Below are 19,584 nucleotides of genomic sequence, written 5' to 3' on the forward strand. Positions count from 1 at the left end.
ATCAGGAAGTTGGTTCTCAAGTGCATATTGCACTGTTGGATCATGTAAAATGTAAATGCTTTAAATCTGATACATTTTGAAGTATGTTGTCACAAATAGTCTTTGTATAACTATTTTATAAAGGCTGAAAATATAACTTCGTAAAATAATCCTGAATGAGGACACAAGCCTTCTTTTAAATACTCCTGCTCCTCTGCTTTTAGAAGAACATAAGTAATACCCGTAAAATAAATATTTCATTTTAGACTGCAGTGGAAGTGGTGCATATAATGTATTCTTAGCTCTGGATACTTTGCATGTTTTATTACAGGAGGTCACTGCTGTTATTTGTTTTGGCTCGTTTTTATGTATGATCTAAAATACAGATCCTTGGCCAATAAGAACATGGCATTGACATCTGCCATACCATCACTGGAGCCTTCATGTGTTATCCTGTGCAGGCCTTGAGGAACTTGGCACTTTCCTGCATAAAGTTCTAACAACTTGTTAATTCTGTGAAAGGAGGATTAAGAAACAGGCATGAAAAATCAAGGTAGGGATCAGTGAAGTTCTTAGGTGGTGCTCTCCCTGCACACTGAAAGCAGTGCCTTGTACGAAGTAGGGTTTGAATATATGCCTGTCCAAACCTGAAATTTGGTGAGACCCAAAGAATGGTCTAAGTTTTATCAGCATTATGGTCTTGCAATAAATTCTAAGCAATTGGAAAATCATTTTATAAAAAAAGCTGTTACGCCTCTAACAGCACCACCTCGTTTCAGTGCAGAAGTGCCTCAGCAGAGAGCTGTGTCACTGCAGAACTCTGCCTCTTCAGAAGCCTTGGCTTAGCTGCCATTGTTAAACTAGTCCTAGAGGGTCTATCTGGAGGTCAGAGGTGACCATAGTTCACCTTTTAGAGGTCTCAAAAATATCTGATTTCTGCCAGAGTACTATTTCTGAACAGTACAGCACGAGGCAGTTGTCTCTCCCGTTAGCAGTATGACGAATGAAGACAGTCATCACTCCTCAAGATTTTGTGTCTGCTACAAAATGAGGTATCGAACCTACTCAGGCAAGCCACAGCTTGTGACCAAACTGTAACTCATGCAGTAATGCTTTTCCAGTGTTAACTCCCAGCTCTGTCTCCGGCAAAAGCCACCTGTTTGCATCCTTGTGTGAGAGGCAAGGAGCCTCGCCGTTCACCTTGCATGGGGGGGAACAGCTAGTAGAAGATAACACTTGTTATACTTGAGGCAGGCAAAGTTGATTTTCAAGATGCTTACCTTGTTCAGAACGTCTTCTGTCTCTCTGGTGTATCACGTGCAAGAAGCAGGCACACCTGTTCAGGAAACAACTGCTGGCCTGTGTGGTGTTAAACGGATGGACAGAATACACTTCATATGCAATGCAGAAGAATGTTTATTAAACATTATTTGTATAGCTATGAACACTTCAAAATAAAATGGGTATGCTCTGAAGTGTGACCTGCACAGCATTTTAGTTTCTTTTCTTTTACAACTGGTATGTATTTCATCAGAACACATGAAAGCTACACCTTAAGGAATGAATTATTTCACACAGAAGTTCATGGAATAATGCAGTGCTGTTTTCCAGTCACCGGTGAGGTAAAGTACTGCTTGACAGAAAAGCAAACTTGCAAGGAAAAAGTCTGTAGTTTCCTTTGCTGATAAAAGAATTGGTTTTGTTTTAAAACTGTTCTTTCATTAGACCAAATAACAGCACTGGTTATAAGGAACAGAATGTTTTAAGCAAGTGAAAAACCCAAAAACAACAACCCTGATCAATAGTAATATAGTAACACTGACCAATGATACTTTGACCATCAAAGGAGCACAGGACACAGAATGCTCTGTCACTGTGTTCTTCAAGTATTTAATCTCAGGAAAAATTTTCTATGCTTCAGTTGTTGGTTCTTAAAATTGCTGTTTCCAAACATTCTGATTTAGCTATTCTTGACATTCTTGTCTTGTTTCCCTAATTAAAACCTCATGCATCAAAATACTTCACAATCTTTCCCTACATTTTGGGGTTTTTTTTGTATTGGTTTGCCATCTGTTAAGTTTCTGCCTTGTTTGTTCTGTAGGAAAGTAAATAGATGCATTAACCATGACATAGATAGCTGTCATCTGCCATCTCACTTAACAGCTCTGTGAGGTAAGAAAGTTAGTATCCCCTTAAGAGGCAGAGAAACTGAGGTGAAAGAATGACATTCTCATCACTAATCTGTGTGCCACTGGTGAAAATCAGGATTCCATAATTTCTCAGTCTTAAATTCTAACATATATTCTTTCTAAGTGAAACTACCCTTAATTATTACTTCTATTACTTACTTATGTTACTTATGTATAGTTAAAAAGATAACACATTGTTAAATATTACAGTCCCTTTTTACCAAAATACTAAAAGTAACAGTTAACTAGAATAATAGCTCTTCAAAATACTCTCATTATGTTGTTTGTCCATATTACTAAGGCCATTTCAAGTCAGTTTATATTAAAGTGCTCTGTTGTCAATTATTTTCAGTCACCTGAATTCGGAAGTTACCCAAATTCAGAAGACAGCTGCCAAATATGAGCAGCTTATGTCTGTAAAGGCCATATCTCTTTTTGCTGCAGTCATCAAGAATTTCACTATTATTTTCAAGATTTGACTGCTAAAGCGTAGAACTGTGTAGTGCAAATGCTTAGGCACAATTTTGATTAAAATGCATACATTCTTTCTCTGTGCAGAGGCAATACCATGGCATACAGCTCACTCCATCAGTAGTAATTGCAGAGAACCTTAAAAAAGGCGTATGTCTGCAAAATATTTGGCAAAAGAACAAAACAAAGGATCCCGCATCCTGTTTTACAGCCTCGTACAATTAAAAATAATTGTTCAACGTGTTTCTGGAGAGTATACTTAAAACCCACAGAGCTAAAGCATTAGTTCTGTTGATACTCAGCCTGCCTCCAGAATTCTACTTCAAGTAGTGTAAGGCTTGAGCAGTGTACCACCTAGAAACAATAGCTAATACGTCGCTTCATCCATATTGTCATCACTGGCAGCATCAAAGTCATCTCCATCTTCAAAATATGAAGCAATGTAGTCATTTTCCTAAGCAAAAGAAAAAAAAAAAATCATGGTATCTGTGGAGGAGGCAATTTGTGAAAGAAACATGCTTTAAACTGCACTTGAGCACCCATGTTTTGAAACACTAATAGGAGTTTTTTCTTTCCTTATTTGTTGGTAAAGAAAAAGGAAAACACTGTAATGAAATTCTGATATCTACAAAAGCAGAAGAGTCATCACAGTTTTAGTGATGAAAATGAGTAACTGTATGTATTGATTGTGGCAGGACACATGCTTGCAAGATCTTTTTTTCAGAGCTCTTTGGGAGTAACAAGTCTAAATCACCCACTTAAATTAAGTGCAACACAACACAGTGCAACAAAGAAAATTAATCTAATAATGGCTCTCACTACAGCTCTCCCTCAGCACTGGAGAAGCAAGGGGTGTTTCTCTGGCTGACAGCCAACACACTACTCAATGAGTGGGATCTGACTTTGTGTAAATAAGAAAATTAACATACCTCTTCATGCTCCTCTTCATCATGTTCCTCTGATTCTTCTGCTTCTTCATCATCTTCACCTTCTTTCTCTTTTGTTTTGTCTTTCTCGTCTTCAGATTTTTCACCTTCAGATTTTTCGTCTTCATCATCCTTCCCTTCCAACTCCTGTCACAAGGCAATCTTTTTCACAAGGTAATCCCGTGTTACTGCAACAGCACATCCTCCACCCTACCAAAACGTTATGCTGCAGTTAACAGCAAGACAACAAGCATAACAATGCTGCACAATGGTTTTTGTTGGTATTTAAAACATGATGTGAAGCACAAGAACTTCACAAGGACTTACCTGATCAAGCATAAACTGGACTAAAGAAGTGTGTCTTTTGTAACAGATGATTTCCCTTTATCATCCACTGTTAGAATAATTGACAGTAATGTCATACTTGATAAAGCAATACCTCATACTGTACATAATAATGTACCTGTACCAAACAACAGATGGATTACCAGGAGAAAAAATACAAGGCTGTTTCACCTTTAAGCTTCCCATTCCCTCATGGTGGGTAGCCGCCTCCAAAACTGAGGTCGCTTTCCTCCTAAGTTTCTCTTTCTGTATGTTTCTTCCCTCTCAACTTACTACATTGTTTAATTCCCAACAGCAGTAGCTCGGTGAAACAGCAATAGATTAAAAAACTTTGGCACCAACTGTGCCTTCAAGAAGCTCTGCTAGTAGCTGCGCTGTTCACAATTTGGCTGCATCGCTACCCAGGGAAGAACAACTGGTTGTTGTGTTCAAACAGGAGCAAAGAAAATTGTTTCTCCACAGCCAGGCTCTATCCCTATCCCCTGCCTTGTGCTACCACACTGCAGAACAGTTGTCTGTCAGATTAACAAGACAAGGCTGGAAAGTGGCTACACTTGGTTATTCCATTTGTACCAAAAAAACAGAATCACAGAATCACAGAATTGTCTGGGTTGGAAAAGACCTTGAAGATCATCTAGTCCAACCATCAACCCAACATTAACAGTTCCCAACGACACCAGATCCCTCAGCGTAAGGTTGACCCTACTCTTAAACACATCCAGGGATGGGGACTCCCCCCCCTGCCCTGGGCAGCCCATTCCAACGCCCAACAACCCCTTCTGCAAAGAAATACTTCCTAAGAGCCAGTCTGACCCTGCCCTGGCGCAGCTTGAGGCCATTCCCTCTTGTCCTGTCGCTTGTTCCTTGGTTCAAGAGACTCATCCCCCCTCTCTGCACCCTCCTTTCAGGGAGTTGGAGAGGGCCATGAGGTCTCCCCTCAGCCTCCTCTTCTCCACACTAAACCCCCCAGTTCCCTCAGCTGCTCCCCATCAGACCTGTGCTCCAGACCCTGCACCAGCTCCGTTGCCCTTCTCTGGACACGCTCGAGTCATTCAATGTCCTTTTTGTAGTGAGGGGCCCAAAACTGAACACAGTCATCGAGGTGCGGCCTCACCAGTGCCGAGTCCAGGGGTAAGATCCCTTCCCTGTCCCTGCTGGCCACGCTATTGCTGATACAAGCCAGGATGCCATTGGCCTTCTTGGCCACCTGGGCACACTGCTGGCTCATGTTCAGCCGGCTGTCAATCAACACCCCCAGGTCCCTCTCTGTCTGGCAGCTCTCCAGCCACTCCTCCCCAAGCCTGTAGCGCTGTTGAGGGTTGTTGTGGCCCAAGTGCAGCACCTGGCATTTGGCCTTATTGAAGCTCATGCAGTTGGCCTCAGCCCATCGCTCCAGCCTGTCCAGATCTCTCTGCAGAGCCTCCCTACCCTCCAGCAGATCAACACTCCCATCAACACACATACCAAAGGTTTAATTTTCCTTCAGCAATTTCTATTGTACAATTTAGGAGTAGTACACACATCTTACCTCAATTTTTTTCAATACCTCCAGATTACTTTTAGGCTCAGATCTTTTTGCCTTTTTTGGTTTTGCACCTGCTGAAATAAAATACAACACCATTATTTTTTTAATATGGAAGAACACAGATTCTCTTATTTTACTTGCTCTTAAGAACTTACATCTTGAGTATGCCATGGAAATCCCATACTATCTGTATTAAAATTACCTTAGACTTTGAGCTACATCATTCCTGGAGGTGTAAATGCCCAATTTATGTAAGTGATGCCTACAGGGCCAGTCTGAATCTCACTTCAAACAGACAGTTGACCGAAGGTTTGGCCAGAGTATGACGTTTAGTTTCACAAAATACTTTTCACCTAGATACTCATGGTATGTTAAAAAACTAGAACAAAATCTCAACTGTTATTTTTCCTCATCTTGAAAGGATAACAAGTCGTTAATGTTACTAATTTCTGCAACACATTCACGACAGCTGGGTGCTTTGGACAGATAGATAAAAAAAGGCAGATAGCAGTTTATTAGCTCCAATGCAGTAGGCATGGTTACTGCAGCTAGAAGGCTTCTGGACCACCGCTGGCTCTCATGAGTCCACAGTGCGTATTTCCACCTAGTCCCTTGATTCATGAACATTATCAAGTTACTCCCTACAATCCAACTATATAGTGGAGCAAAGGTCAAAAATAGCATTCCACAGAGCCAGCTAAGAGCTACCCGGATTGCAGCACCCTAAACTAAGGCTGCCCCAGTTCCATGAGCACAGTTGGACTGGTAGATGAGGAGAAACAAACCGCTCCAGAGCCAGAGATGTTACAGCATTTAGAGAGCTTGTGAGACATCCCGTTTCCACAGTGCAGCTGTCCTTCACCTCTCCTGCTATAGTCAGCACGATCACATAAAACTGACAACACAGAACTGTTCCTGACATGGATTACCTCTTCTCAGGAGGGTAAAACTGCCTGCATGATCTGCCATATTGGTGTAGCTACAGCTGCTGAGGGGCAAGGCATCTTCAGGCAAGCTAATGTGAGTTGCCCCTTTTTTATGCTAGGCTGCACTAAGTGGTATCAGAAAAAAACCAGCGTGCATCGATGGAGGGGAGATCCTTTCTGGAACAGATACTAACCCAGATGTGGTTATGTATTTTATCTGGCCTAATACTTAAGGAAGCACGACACTGAGAGCTGCTAAGAAGACAACTGTATTTTGTCAAAAGCACTTGTCATAAATAGCATGCATTACATTTCAGTGTTGTGCCTAGGAAGGGATTACATGACAAAAGCACTGCACAGAGCTGAGGGGAGTCAAGCTGCTCTGTAATAACATATGAACAGCATCAAAGCAAACACATCCAGAATGAAGTAGGCTTTTAAGGAAAACAAGTGAAAAGTGCGATTCAAAATTGTCATTTCTGCACAAACCCCTGAGGGCTTTTAGAGGTAATGCCTATAGAACAAAACAGCCTGGAAATGGAAACAGACATGCAAGATCTTTCCTTAAATGCTGGGTGTCCCCAGAGCTTATCATAAAATTAGAGACACTGACCCATTGTTAGTAGAACTTCAAGCAAAATAGCTCCTTACATCAAGCAAAATAGCTCCTTACATCCATGTAGCTTAGAGGTGCAATGGAGTGCATCTAATCTCTCCAGATACCTGTTCTCAAAGTACTTGGGTGTAAATGTATACATCTGATTGCTATATACATATGCATATAGCTGGCCTACAAGAGCTGAACCCAGTCAATGCTTTTCTTATCATTTTTGTTTGGTTGGTTGTTTTTGCCAGGCACCACCAAAGTGAGAGGTGTGTAAAAATGAAGCCATTCCTGTACACATTCCCAAAATCACTCCCGCAATTTACAAAGCCACCTAAGATGGCTGTCCTCAAAATACAATGGAGAGACCTACCAGAAGGGCTAATGTGTCACTGATCAGCTATTTACAAACCTCCTGAGTCATACAACTTTTTTAGGGCTTCTGTATCATCAGGATTCCCCCACAAAGCTAAAAGCACGTGATTTTTGCTTTTAGAGGAACCTATTTTTTTTTTTTTACACAATCAAATTGCAATGGTCAGCTGATCTTTGCCATTACAGCTATGTAAGAAAATGTACTTTTAAGAGCAAACAGAGAAACTGGCACGAAAGAGGAAAAATCCCCCACAGTGAGCAGTGATTCTCTCTTTGTTTATGACAATCACAACATTATTGTAACAAGGAATAATAAATTGGCATTTATGATTTCATTGGATCCTGGGGAGCTAATTATTGCATATAGGCTTATAAAAGCCAATGCAGTTTCTTCTTTTGAAAAAAAAAAAAAGCAGGTATGTAGTGGTTTCATCTTTAGAGATTTTGCAAGTAAGTATGTAATCTTCAGTTGAATCTTGCAGTCTACCTTTAGTACCATGCTTCTCGATGACGCTCTTAAAAGGAACAAAGCTTCCAGCTGAGCCAGTCTCCAGGACTACTGCACATTCCCTTTTCTTTTTCTATTTTATCCTTGAACTGAAAAATGACGCATGAAAGACTTGGACAAAGAGAACAAGAAAGTAAACAATTATATATAACAAACAGCTAGATACAGGAGGTCAAGTGTTATTTCACATCAACAGAGCAACAGACTTCTACAGAGAACTTAAAATAACAGTCATGCATGCTAGAAAACACTTTGAAAAACAAATACACATATGATGCTGTATAATAAAAAAGTTTTTTCCTGTAAGAACCAATACCAGCTCCAACTGCTGTTGAAGGATCTGGTTCACAATCCTGCAGAAGAAAGCTGAAAATAAACAAAGAAAGTAAAACCAGGGGAAGTAGAAAATAACCTACACTGAATCTCATATAAAAGGCTTAAAAAAAATGCAAAAGTCAGCAAAATCATAAACAAGATAACTGAGAAACCCAAGATATAAAGAAAATCTGAACAGCCAGCTATTCATTAAATAGGATGAGTGTTGATTAAATATACAAACTTTCAAACCAAAAAGTTTTGTGTTTTTTTTAACCTTTCACTGCTACATATCTCATATGTTAATATTGCACATCACTATGAGAGGCAGGAAAGAAAGATAAATCTATTCCAGTAAGTTAAAATACCCTACAGAGCAAAGCAAAAACCACAGAAGACTGGCAGACTAGTAAATTATTTAGAAAAAAAACCTGTCAAAAGCCCTGATTATTCAGACTAATTAACATTTCTACCATTTTTTTTTCCCCATAACCAGCTCCAGTATGTCTTCTATCAGTCAACTAGTGTGTACTAAATGCTTTTAAAAAATATATAATATACCTTTTTTGGTCTTTTCTTTTGGCTTAAGCTCTCTTGGGAGTATTCTCCAATCTGTTCAGAAAATAGCTTTAATATACATGAATTATGATTTACAGCAGTAATCCTCCCCCTGCCACCCACCAAGGAAAGGTAGGGGCCCCTGTTGTGCTTGACCCTATTTACGAGCATGCCTAAGTGTCTTAGCACACAGTTCTCATGGAATTAGTGTTTTATCACACAACTCTTTTATGGAATTCTAGCTGTACTTTAAAGTGAGGAACAACAGTGAGGACTGGCATTCCACCCACTTAATGACAACTGGCATCTGCCCCAAAGAGACAAAGTTCAGCCCTTCCAGTGGCCCACATACCCTTCAATTTACATTCTATAATTAGGTTTGCAGTAGTGAGCTATACAGATATGGTTGTGGAATTTTAATGTTATAAAACCCAGCTACCTGTGACTGAGACATCAGATTGAGTTATTTTTAGCAACGTCAGTGTTTGCTCCCAGTTCAAAACTGGTATTTGCATGGCGAGTAAGGAAGAAGCAAAGCTAGAGTGAGAGCTAAAGCTTGCATCCTTGCTGCAAACCAGTTGTTTCAACTGAGTAAATAAATAAAATCAGATCCTTTTTTCCTTTTTTTTTTGGACAAAACAATACTTTGTCTTGATTTGAAAACATGTGAAGGGCATAACAAGGAATACATGACTTGGTAAGGATTTGCGTACTTTCTTATTGCTTGAAAAATAATGAATCAAACATTTAAAAGCGCAGAACATTTCACAGGTTAAAAAAGAATTAGCCTTTGATAATCTCAGATATTACCTGGGGTCCATGTTGCATGCTCCTTTCCACTGTCCTGGTACCTTTTACTATACCTCTCAATGACTATAGAGAAGGATACAAAGAGTTATTGAATTCAATTAATTAAAAAGGCAAATCCAGACACTGTCTTTGATCTTTTCCCATAACTAAACATACAGTGTATTTTTTTAATCCCATATTGAACACTTTCTTGTGCTGTTGTCAAACACTTAAAAAACAGTTTCATGTCACTACTTTGAGCAGTTCTCATAATTCTGAGGACTAATCATTTCTAAGTAGTAAGTACAAAAAAAGGCAAAAACCCCGAATATTGTTTTGCATTTTTGGGTATCTCCTTTTGATCAAAACACTCCCTCCCCTCCCAAAAAAAGCCCCAGAAAAACCCCTCTAAAATTATTATCATTTATACTTCTATCCCTGGAAAGCATGAAAACATAAAATGCAGATACAGTCAGGTAAGCTAGGTTGAAACATCAAATGAACGCAAACTCTTCTACTATTCAACAGTTTCACAATCAAACCTTTGCTACAAAACCAGTCAGTGAGATTTACCACCACTGTGCTAATCCTAAAACTACCCAGAATTCCCAGGTCTCAGAAGGCTGCGTTTCAGACTGATCACAATTAGCTCCCAAGACCTTAAATACTTCTGCAATGGCAAAGCTTTACAGCATAACAGAGATGTGTCCTAAACAGCACCAACACATTTCAGTCCATTTAACCTCTTTCCAGCTTAACTAAACTGAGAAATGCACTGTAAATATTACAGTAGTTATGCAGTGTAAGTACATCCGTTTGTACTGCAGAAAAACTTTTTTGTACAATCTCTAATGACAAAAACAATATCACAACTTAAGTATTTTTAAATCAGTCCCATTTTTTCTTACCAAATTACCATGCCCAACTGCAAAATCCACTGAATGGAAAATTACTGCTTCTGACTGCACTAATAACTCACTACGCAAACAAGGATAATTTTTGTGGGTAGTGTACAAAAAATGGTAACAAAGACAGACTGTGACTTTTACAGTCAAAGACTTCCAAGATACTCACCAGAAAAAAGGAAGGGAGAAGGAAGACACCAGAAATGAAGCTCCATTTTAAACTTAGTTATGAGGAGGGTAAGCAGAAGACCTACTTAAAACTGTGCAATGAAGAGCTTGCATTTAAAATTACAGTGTCTCAAGGGACATTTAATGTAGGTGGCCTTCAGAGATGCTGTTGGGAAACTGTCAGCACACAGAGGGAAAGAGCCTAGTAATTTTGATTTCAGCTCGAGGCTCTTCAGTGAAGTACTAATTGCTGATGCCATCAGCAAAAAAATACGTCTGACTGACTCTCGCCACTCACAGCTAATGAATTCATTCCAAACCACTGCCACAGTGACAGTCACCCAGTCACAGCAGATATACCTACAGGAAAAATATGAATGATTCATAGCTTATAAAGTGAGGAAAATAGAGAACTTAGTGTAGAACATGCCTGCTACTCACTCAAATGAGTGTTGAAATGAATGATGAAAATCTGTTCTCTATGGCACACTAATGCATCAAAATTGCCAGATAGTATTAGACGTGGCTTTCATTTACTACCTGAATAATGAAAGAAAGATAGATAGCTATGTCCTAACTAATTAAAATGTTTCCCTTCTCACACTTCAAAGGACCATTTGGCTCGTAGATGTTGTGCTGAGGGTCTAAAACGATCCATTTGCTCTTGCAGCAAAGCTAATTCAAGACGTTCCTGCCCACAGTCCCCCTCCTGCCTCCCTCTTAGTCCTACCAGACGATTTGATGAAATACAGGGGAGCAAAGGACTCTAAACCAGGTAACAGAAAAGATCAGTTAAAAACCATCTACCCTGGGGGAAGTGATTTTCTTAGAGCTAGGCTGCTTCTGCCACATAATGCAGTGCCAGAGACAACTGCATACTGTGTCTGAGATGAAAGCAAGCTTTTTAAGCTGCAGACCACCGCTGATTTAATTATACCTCACCTCTCCGATGGGGCATTTTTGTACAGCTAAAGGTTCAGTAAGAAGTTACCTCAAACTACCCTTGGGGAGATGATGAGAACACTTGAAGCATTATTTGAGTTTATCAAGTGGCTGTCTACCCACTTCCCCTGCAACTGCCAGTTTTTGTAGGAAAAGAGTCTTCAAAGCTGGCAGTTCTACTAAGAGGCATACTCAGCAATAGAGAGAGAGCACTTCATCTCAGAAAGAAGGCTGCAGAAACAAAGACAATTTTGAGGCGAACAGTAAGAACGATCACGTGAGGCAAAGCTGGAAAAGAGAGGTATGTTCTCATAAAGCGGCTGGTTCCTTGCAAGTAACCCTGGGTGGCTTTCAGGCATAGCAGTTTCTTTTTTTGTGTCTCAAACGGAAATAACAAACTTCAAGGCTGACACTGATCAAGAGCACGGCAAGCCTCGAGTGCGATGAGAATCCAAAGAGACCGGAATTTGTTTACTCCGATGAAAGAGGAGATGTGATAAAAGAGTAATTTGGAATTCTACCACCACAAAGGGATCTGGAAATGAAGACTGGACCTGTTCTTGCCTCATAACCAAGGTTCTACTGGCTGCACTGTCAGGGTCCACCCTGGGCTGTGCTTGTGCTGCACCAGCTGCCTGATGTGTCGCGGTGGCTGCAGGGCTCCAGCTGCAGGTCAGAGGGAATACTCTGCCTTTTGGGGTCAGCAGCGTGTTCACTGCTCACACTGTGGTGTTTCAAACAGTGCTTTCGTACAAGAATGAGCGGACAATCAATAAGGTGTGTTAATCAGTGTTACATTCAAAGCCTAATAAAAAAAGAATTGCACAAAGTCTCAAAACCCTCGAGAATTCACCACTACACCACCAACAAAAATTACCAGAAATTCAGAGGGGGGACTGAACTATGTACCTGTATCGTATCAACATCATGAATACTCAGTCAGAAAATACTCTGATGGCTTTGGCATGGAAATAAACTTCATGTTTTAGAGTTCAAGTCAGCTCTTATTACTCAAAATCATGACAAGATAGCAGATTTTTTAAACATTTTTATAAAGCTTTTCAGCGACTGCCTACTGCACCGACTGGGCCTAGGGTCTGACACATGCAGCATTTCCTGATATGTTGTATTTTCCATTTTCCTGTAACAGCACTTGCTGTTTACACCATTCAGAACAAGCACTCAGGAGGATGACAGAACTAGGCAAAAATCACAAACAAAAATAAGCACTCCTCACAATAATAACCTCCTGTGATGGCTAGATTTACAATACACCCACAGCAAGGTAAACAGACATTAAAAGTTTTCCTACCCTGCTCCTCTTGCCTTCTTTCCCACCAGCTCAGTTTTCTGACCAGGAAGCTTGGATTTTAACAGTGTAATGATGTATGACTGGATGTCAAGTATAGCGGAGCATTTATTGTTGTCAAACAATAACAAAGCGGTTAATTTTTAATTACATATAAGCAAAAGACATTCTTAGCTCAAGAGAGTAAGATCAAGCTTTCACTTCTCATCCAGCTCTGCTTCTAATGCAAACCTCAGTAAACCACTTATCCTCATCTCAGTTTTCATATTTCAGGGGATTTGTCAGTAACACTTACCAATCCTTCCTGAATGGACTTAGGGGAAAAAAAGTTAGTACCTTTTAGAATGTCCAGCTATTGAACATAACATTGATTATTTTAAGTATGTCTTTACACAATTAAAATGGAAGCTGAATCTCAACACTACTATTTACTACGAATTTCTTTGCTCCAATACAAATTTTTTAGGGTATTTTAACATGCAGAAATGCCTGTTTCACTGGTATTGGTTAGCATACAATTGAAAAGACTGAATACAATTGGTCTCAATGTTTCTCACGGTGTACCAAATGGAATAGATGTTTGATATGTCTCTTTTTCACACAGTAGTTGCTTTCTAGTTGCAGCACTTGTAGGTGTGACCTACAACTACAGTAAGCGTAAAGGCAGAAAAATTCCCTACCATTTTAAGCTGTCAATTTTTATTCTCATTATCATGAGAATAAATACATTTTCAACAAAAAAAACTCAAAACAAAATACATTTTCAACGCATGCATTTCGCTACATCATCCTTCACAAAACAGTAACTACCAAAGATATAAATAAAAAGCACACAAACAAACCTTCATGATGTTCTACTGTCAAAAAATAGGGCAATGTTTTCGTAGTTCCTCTAAGTTCTTGTTTTAAGGCCAACATGTAATCTTCATCTTCTCCAGTTTTCAGAGGCACTGGCTTATTGTCTGTACTCTGTACAAATTATGTTTATTATTTATAAGGTCTTAATATCCATCAAATATACAGGAACACTAAAAAAGCTACAATAAACACAGCTAATCACAGAAGAGTGCAACTATGCATTATGTTACTTTGCAAGTATACTTTATGGCCTTCTGACATACATAACTATGTTTACAACTAGGTGGATACCTAATATGGCTTCACTGTATCTTTCTGCAAAAATGTATCAAGAAAACAAGAAAAAAAAAGTATTAAAACTGTGAAATAGTCATTCATAGTCACGCTAAGCTCTTAATTGCCAAAAGCAGTTTTTCACATCACCCTAACTTACTCAGAAACCATTGTTTCTCTCTTCAGTCAGAGTAGTGCTGGCCTTAACCTCTTCTGTAACAGTGTTTTAACTACATTAGGTGTGATTACTCTGAATAACATGGACACCCGTTCCATGACTGTTGTCAGGTTACATTGTCATACAACCAGGTAGCACACAGGTCCTCACACAATTCAGTTTCTGTCCGCTGAATTTAAATGAATTTTTAAGGTTTGGATTTTTTTTTTTTTTTTTTTTTTTTTAACTAAGAATCTTGAAAATGAGAAAGATAGATAAGTGAAAACTGTTTTTAGAATGCACAGAACACTAAAGCCCAAAAGAGAACCAAAGAATGGATGTTTCTCTGGCACAACAGTTGGTGCACAATCAATACCTGAGTGGCAGGTTGCAAAGCACAAAGTGCTACCACAAGTCCCAGAGCTGGATCACTGACGGAGTTTACTGCTTCCAGCCGTATTCTCTAGCTTGCCAGCGTTTTAAATCACTAATGTTGCTAATGGTAAGCTGATGGTCCTTAATTGGGTTTCTAATTGCATTTAAAGGAAATTCCTAAGAACTCAAAATGTGTCTATTAGAAATACGCAACAGGAACAATTCACTGCTTGAATTAATTTCAATGTGAGTCAGTCACCATCTGTAATATAATTCTGGTAACTGACCAAATGCCAAATTTAACTCTTGACATTTTTATCAACCCTAGTTATGCCACTGGGTTAACTTTGATTTTTTTTGAGTGGCACTAGATTTCCCTGGCAATTTTAACTTAGTTCTGAAACTAAGGAAGGAAGGAAGGAAGCATCTTTAACTTCTCCATGGTATACTTTAGATATGCTGGGGCTAGTAATTCCCCTGCAAGGCTGATCCACTGCTGAAAGTACCTGCAGAAGCTGTAGTTCACCCAGAATTCAGTTTCCCCGTGCTATCAAGCAGACTGCAACACTCACATTAGGAGCAGTTACAGACGGCTTAGTATCAATGAAATCACACAACTTAATCATGAAGGTGTGTGACAGGTGCATCTGCCCAATGAAAGCAGCTTCTTGGCTGCTGAAGTGGAGCAGCTCGTGACTGCCTTTGTTCTCAGGGCCTCGCGGTAGTTGGGACCTTTGGCCAATGGGAGCCGCTATTGACTACAGGTCAGATTGGGCCTGGGTATAAATGGAGTCCCCTAGGGGAGCCATTTTGAGCTTGTCCCCTGGAGCTGCACGCTGTGGTTGAGGACTCTCCCCTTGGGTCAGGATGCTGCCCAAGGAAACTCCTCGAGGTGCCTTGGGTCGGGATGCTGCCCTGAGCAGGTCCTCGAGGTTGAGAGTCCTCACTTATCAAGTGAGTGATAAAGCGTTTTGCGTTGCCATTAAACCCTAGGGAGTGGGGCTTTGTTCTGCGTTTTGGGTTGCCGTTAAACCCTAAAAAGTTGTTCTGTTCTCCTCTCACAGACATTTCAACCTGTAATTTATGGAGAGCTAGTTAACTGTGTTAATAATTATTTTATTTTTGGTGGTTGGTTGTTTATTTGAGAGCCTCCATAACAAGGTGGACTAAGAGGATATATGACATCTGGTTCAGTAAGTGAAGGAACTATTTGGAGAAATCTCAGCATAGCACCAAATATACGTCAAACCTGCAAGTTCTGTATCATAACGTGAGATTGAGAAAAATTTTGTGCACCTTGATGAAATCCTGACGTAATTGGGAAGTTCCCTTACATAAAACTGCAGTGTGGTAAGACTATTTTTCTGCCTCAAAATTGCCCAAGCTTCCCTGCACAGCAAAATGCAGTCAGAAAACGCTCTTTCATTTTCAAATACATCCCAAATGCCAAATGTCAATTATGTTTCCTTGATTACATAAAATATTTTCCAGTGATTTTCAAACTATTTTCAAATGTTGGCTGCTGAGGTACAAGACAATCATCCAAAATCTTTTATGTTTGCATCGACAGTAAATTTCTAAAATGAGCAAATCCATTCACAGCTTCAAAGACTAGTCTAACTTAATTGCAAACAAGTTCAGATAGCCAGTGTTTCTGTTACTGCAATGCCCAGAAAACCAAACCACAAGGAGGGCTTTAACGAATGAACATCCTGTAAGCAACCTAGTTAAATGCAGGATACAACAATTAGCAAAGGGACAGGATGTAATAATAAGAAAAACAGCGATTTACATTAAATACTTCAAAACTGACTTAAAGTGCTTAGGGTTGTTCATGTATCTAACTACCTTACCTAAACAGGAGAGTGCATACACTTTCCCTGAACACAGAGAGCGTGCTCTCAGGTACCTGTGGTACTTACAGGGTACGGTGCTGGAGGCTCCAACACATCCTCAGGCAGAGCTGCACCTTTAGCAAAGCCAACAGCCTCGATGTTGAAGGTAAGTGCAGCACGTCCTCTTCCTCCTCTTCCTCTACCAGCCATTTGGAGTTACTGAAAATATTACAGATTTTTAAAGAGTTATTTTCGTTACATGTATCAAATGCATGTATACATTACCTATAAAATTAATGTCTAACAAAGATTACAGTAATTTTAAAGGCACTCTCAAAGACCGTTTTAAACAGCAAACCATTTTCAAATTTGGTACATTCCCTCATTTGTGCCAGCTCCCCCTGCATGCCTGAAATTACCTCCTAACTTAGGAATTTTAAACTTTCTTCTTCTAAACCCTAGATGTGCTGACTTGAGTTGAATCAGGGTAGAAGAATCAGAAACAACAACAACAAAAATGTTCAAGGACTCAGAACCTTCTGTGAATACATTCTGCTGTTTCTGAACTCTTCTCCAAAAAACAGTTTGGCTTCTTCACCCTTCATATTATTTTTTTTCTTTATCTTTATAACTAGTTTTGGGTACTGATAAAGAGCCAAAAGCAAAGAATTTCAAGGCAAAAGCATCAAAGGACTCCAGCATGTCTGCAAGCTAAAAGGAGGTTGTTTCTAACTAAAATATTTCACCAAGGATAGATAAGAAAAATAGCCTGCAAAACTACATTTACAGTCACATCTCACCACCTTCACTGTTAGGCCAGTCTTCATCTCAGGATTGCATGACCCATGGGGTTGGCCAGTAAAGCAAGGTATGAGAAATATTTTTTGCAGGGAAGATGTCAAGAAATGGGACCCAAGAGAAGCCTGGCTGAAGCAATGTGCTACCGCTCACTCTCCAAGACCATGCAAAGATCAGTTCAAGGCATCAGCCCAGAAATCCCATGTGCTGTTTGTCATTCACTGCAAGGCAGCACCCTGCTTGGTAAGATCGTGTCTGTTCCAGACTTACAGCTGTACTGGCATCACCACATCTATTCCCACCATTAGTGTGTAGGTGAGGTAACAAGTTCAAACAGCAAAAAAGAAAAAACACAATACCTACAGCTTCTCATACACTTGTCTACAAGGAATCCAGTCCAGAATTACAATTAGGAGTAAAGAAATGAATACTTAAGATCTTTTAAGATTCCCCCAAATGGAAGCAATGGCCTTTTTATTAAATACCAGTGAGAAACCTGTTGATGCAAGCATTTTCCTACTTATTACTTTCAAAAGCAATAAGGTCTGCTTGGATAAACCAAAATCACATTATGTATGTTCACATCACTCAGCAGCACAGAAGACTGTCTAAAAATAAGCAGAGAGGCCTAAATAAATCATTTTAAGAGAGATAACAAAGCCAAAGCTAAACCTGAGCACTTAATTAACTGGAAATTAAAAAAAAAAATAAAATAGCAAACTCATTTGACAACAAGATGAAAAGCAAGATGTGAGCCTGGCAGAATGGAGAAAGATAAAAGATACAATAAAGCCCCAAACATAAGCAATTATATCATCTAGGTACTGAAAAAGGGGAACAACAACAACAGAGGAAAAACAAAACAAAAAGTTAAGGGAGATGTCCAGCTAGCAAGGAGAGGCACACTGTTTGCATTAGTGAATATAAAGGTCCATTTTTAAAATACTGCTTTAAAATTAATTCTCAGCAAGATTCTCTGGAACTAGAGCATTAGTCTGATGAGAAGTAACAAGCTTTAAAACTAGGGGTATTTCAACTTTGCACTTTTACTGAAACTTGTGGTTTTTTTCAAGCATCCTGGCTTAGAAGGTTTATGTCTACTGACACCATGAAGTGACAGACGATCAGAGAAATAGTGAAGGAAAAGAGTTGTACAAGTCAAGTCACCAAGCATGACAAAGTTACCACAACAACTAGTGTTTTGGCTGCCACAAAGGATGTCCAATGCAGCACCTGGGAGCATTTTCCCGTTTATGGGCAGTATGTGTGTCATTTACAAACAAGCAGGTGAATTTCAGATTTAAGCTTTTAAAATTCCTTCAAACCTGTGGATGCTGTGGGCAGTCAGTCAGGGGAAGGCTGGAGAGGCCTTCGTAAGGGAAAGGCCTGCGGAGACCGAGTCCCCACGATGGCGACAAGCGTGAGGAGACTCGGCCCTTGGACGAGCTCTCGTTATCATATGTTTTCCTCAGAACAAAACTCTCGATCGTGTTCGAATCCTTGATTTTCAGAGACAGTTACAATCAGTGGAAGGGAAGAGCAGATAAAGGAGAAAGGACTGAAATTTAAATACTGAGGTTTTGTGTTGGTTTTTTTGGTTTTTTTTTTTTTTTTACCTGGCACCCCTGAAGGTAAAAGGGTGAAAATATTTATGATGATGGCCACAAGCCGCTACCATGTGAGAATACACCCCCCAGCTCACCCCTTGCCCTTTCCTGCTCCCTCTCCCTGCTGTCTCCACCCTCTGCACCACCATCTCCTCCACCGGTCACCCCCGGAGGGTCCCCCCACTCCCCGCGCTAAACCCGGGCTTTACAGCTTTCCTACCCCCTCCGCAGATGGTCTTGGCCGCCTGCCCCGGGCAGCGCCCGGCCCTGTCACGACAGGGGAGGGGGCTTCAACGCCTTCAATCCCCTCACGCAAGGGCTGAGCACCCCCGGCTCCCTCAGGGCTCCCTCAGGGCCCCCTCCGGGGTCCCTCACAGCCCGCTCAGGGGTCCCTTGGGACTCCCTCAGAGCCCCCTCAGGGACCCCTCAGATTCCCTCAGGGCCTCCTCGGGGTCCCCTCGGGGCTCTCTCAGAGCCTCCTCAGAGTTCCTGCGGGGCTCCCTCAGAGACCCCCTCAGGGGTCCCTCGGGGTTCCCTCAGAGACCCCTCAGGTTCCCTCAGGACCCCCTAGGGGTCCCCTCAAACCTCTCTCAGAGTCCTCTCAGAGTTCCCGCGGAGCTCCTTCAGAGCCCCCCTCAGGGCCTCCTCAGGACCCCCTCAGGGGTCCCTCGGGGCTCCCTCACCGTCCCTCGAAGCTCCCCCGCTCGCTCACCCGCCTGCCGCCGCGCTCCGCCCGCGGTTGCCGCAGTGGGCCGGGCCCGGGGCCGCCCCGCCTGCCGTCGCCGCCGCCGCGGCGCTGAAGGCGGGGGAGAGGGGAGAGGGGGGCGGGGGGGGGGCGGGTGTCGGC

At 40.9% G+C, this 19,584-nt stretch overlaps 1 protein-coding gene across 3 annotated transcripts; it reads right to left on the reverse strand.

Moving 5' to 3' along the window:
- Window positions 1-1,377: 1,377 nt before the first annotated feature.
- Window positions 1,378-19,476, reverse strand: POLR3G (RNA polymerase III subunit G). Of its 3 annotated transcripts, none has more exons than XM_074855688.1 (8): window positions 19,450-19,476; window positions 16,420-16,551; window positions 13,677-13,803; window positions 9,532-9,594; window positions 8,725-8,775; window positions 5,439-5,509; window positions 3,569-3,712; window positions 1,378-3,093 (listed from the first exon to the last, which is right to left on the reverse strand). In XM_074855688.1, the coding sequence occupies exons 2-8, from the start codon at window positions 16,540-16,542 to the stop codon at window positions 3,007-3,009; spliced, it is 666 nt and encodes a 221-aa protein (XP_074711789.1). In that variant the 5' UTR covers window positions 16,543-16,551; window positions 19,450-19,476; the 3' UTR covers window positions 1,378-3,006. The 3 variants fall into 3 exon arrangements, with proteins under 3 accessions (XP_074711789.1, XP_074711790.1, XP_074711788.1); XM_074855689.1 differs by lacking the exon at window positions 19,450-19,476 and adding an exon at window positions 18,958-19,045; XM_074855687.1 differs by lacking the exon at window positions 19,450-19,476 and adding an exon at window positions 18,456-18,985.
- Between the last annotated feature and the right edge of the window lie 108 nt (window positions 19,477-19,584).

This window comes from Strix uralensis, chromosome Z (assembly GCF_047716275.1).
Source record: "Strix uralensis isolate ZFMK-TIS-50842 chromosome Z, bStrUra1, whole genome shotgun sequence".
Classification (NCBI taxonomy): domain Eukaryota; kingdom Metazoa; phylum Chordata; class Aves; order Strigiformes; family Strigidae; genus Strix; species Strix uralensis.

What these genes read in the sequence shown, in the direction of transcription:
- POLR3G (XM_074855688.1), bottom strand. Translation starts at nt 16,542, where the DNA reads ATGGCTGGTAGAGGAAGAGGAGGAAGAGGACGTGCTGCACTTACCTTC. An exon ending in AGCCTCCAGCACCGTACCCT is followed by an intron (nt 13,804 to 16,419) that starts GTAAGTACCACA and finishes TAATTTGTACAG; the next exon opens with AGTACAGACAATAAGCCAGT. An exon ending in AAAAGAAAAGACCAAAAAAG is followed by an intron (nt 5,510 to 8,724) that starts GTATATTATATA and finishes ATTTTATTTCAG; the next exon opens with CAGGTGCAAAACCAAAAAAG.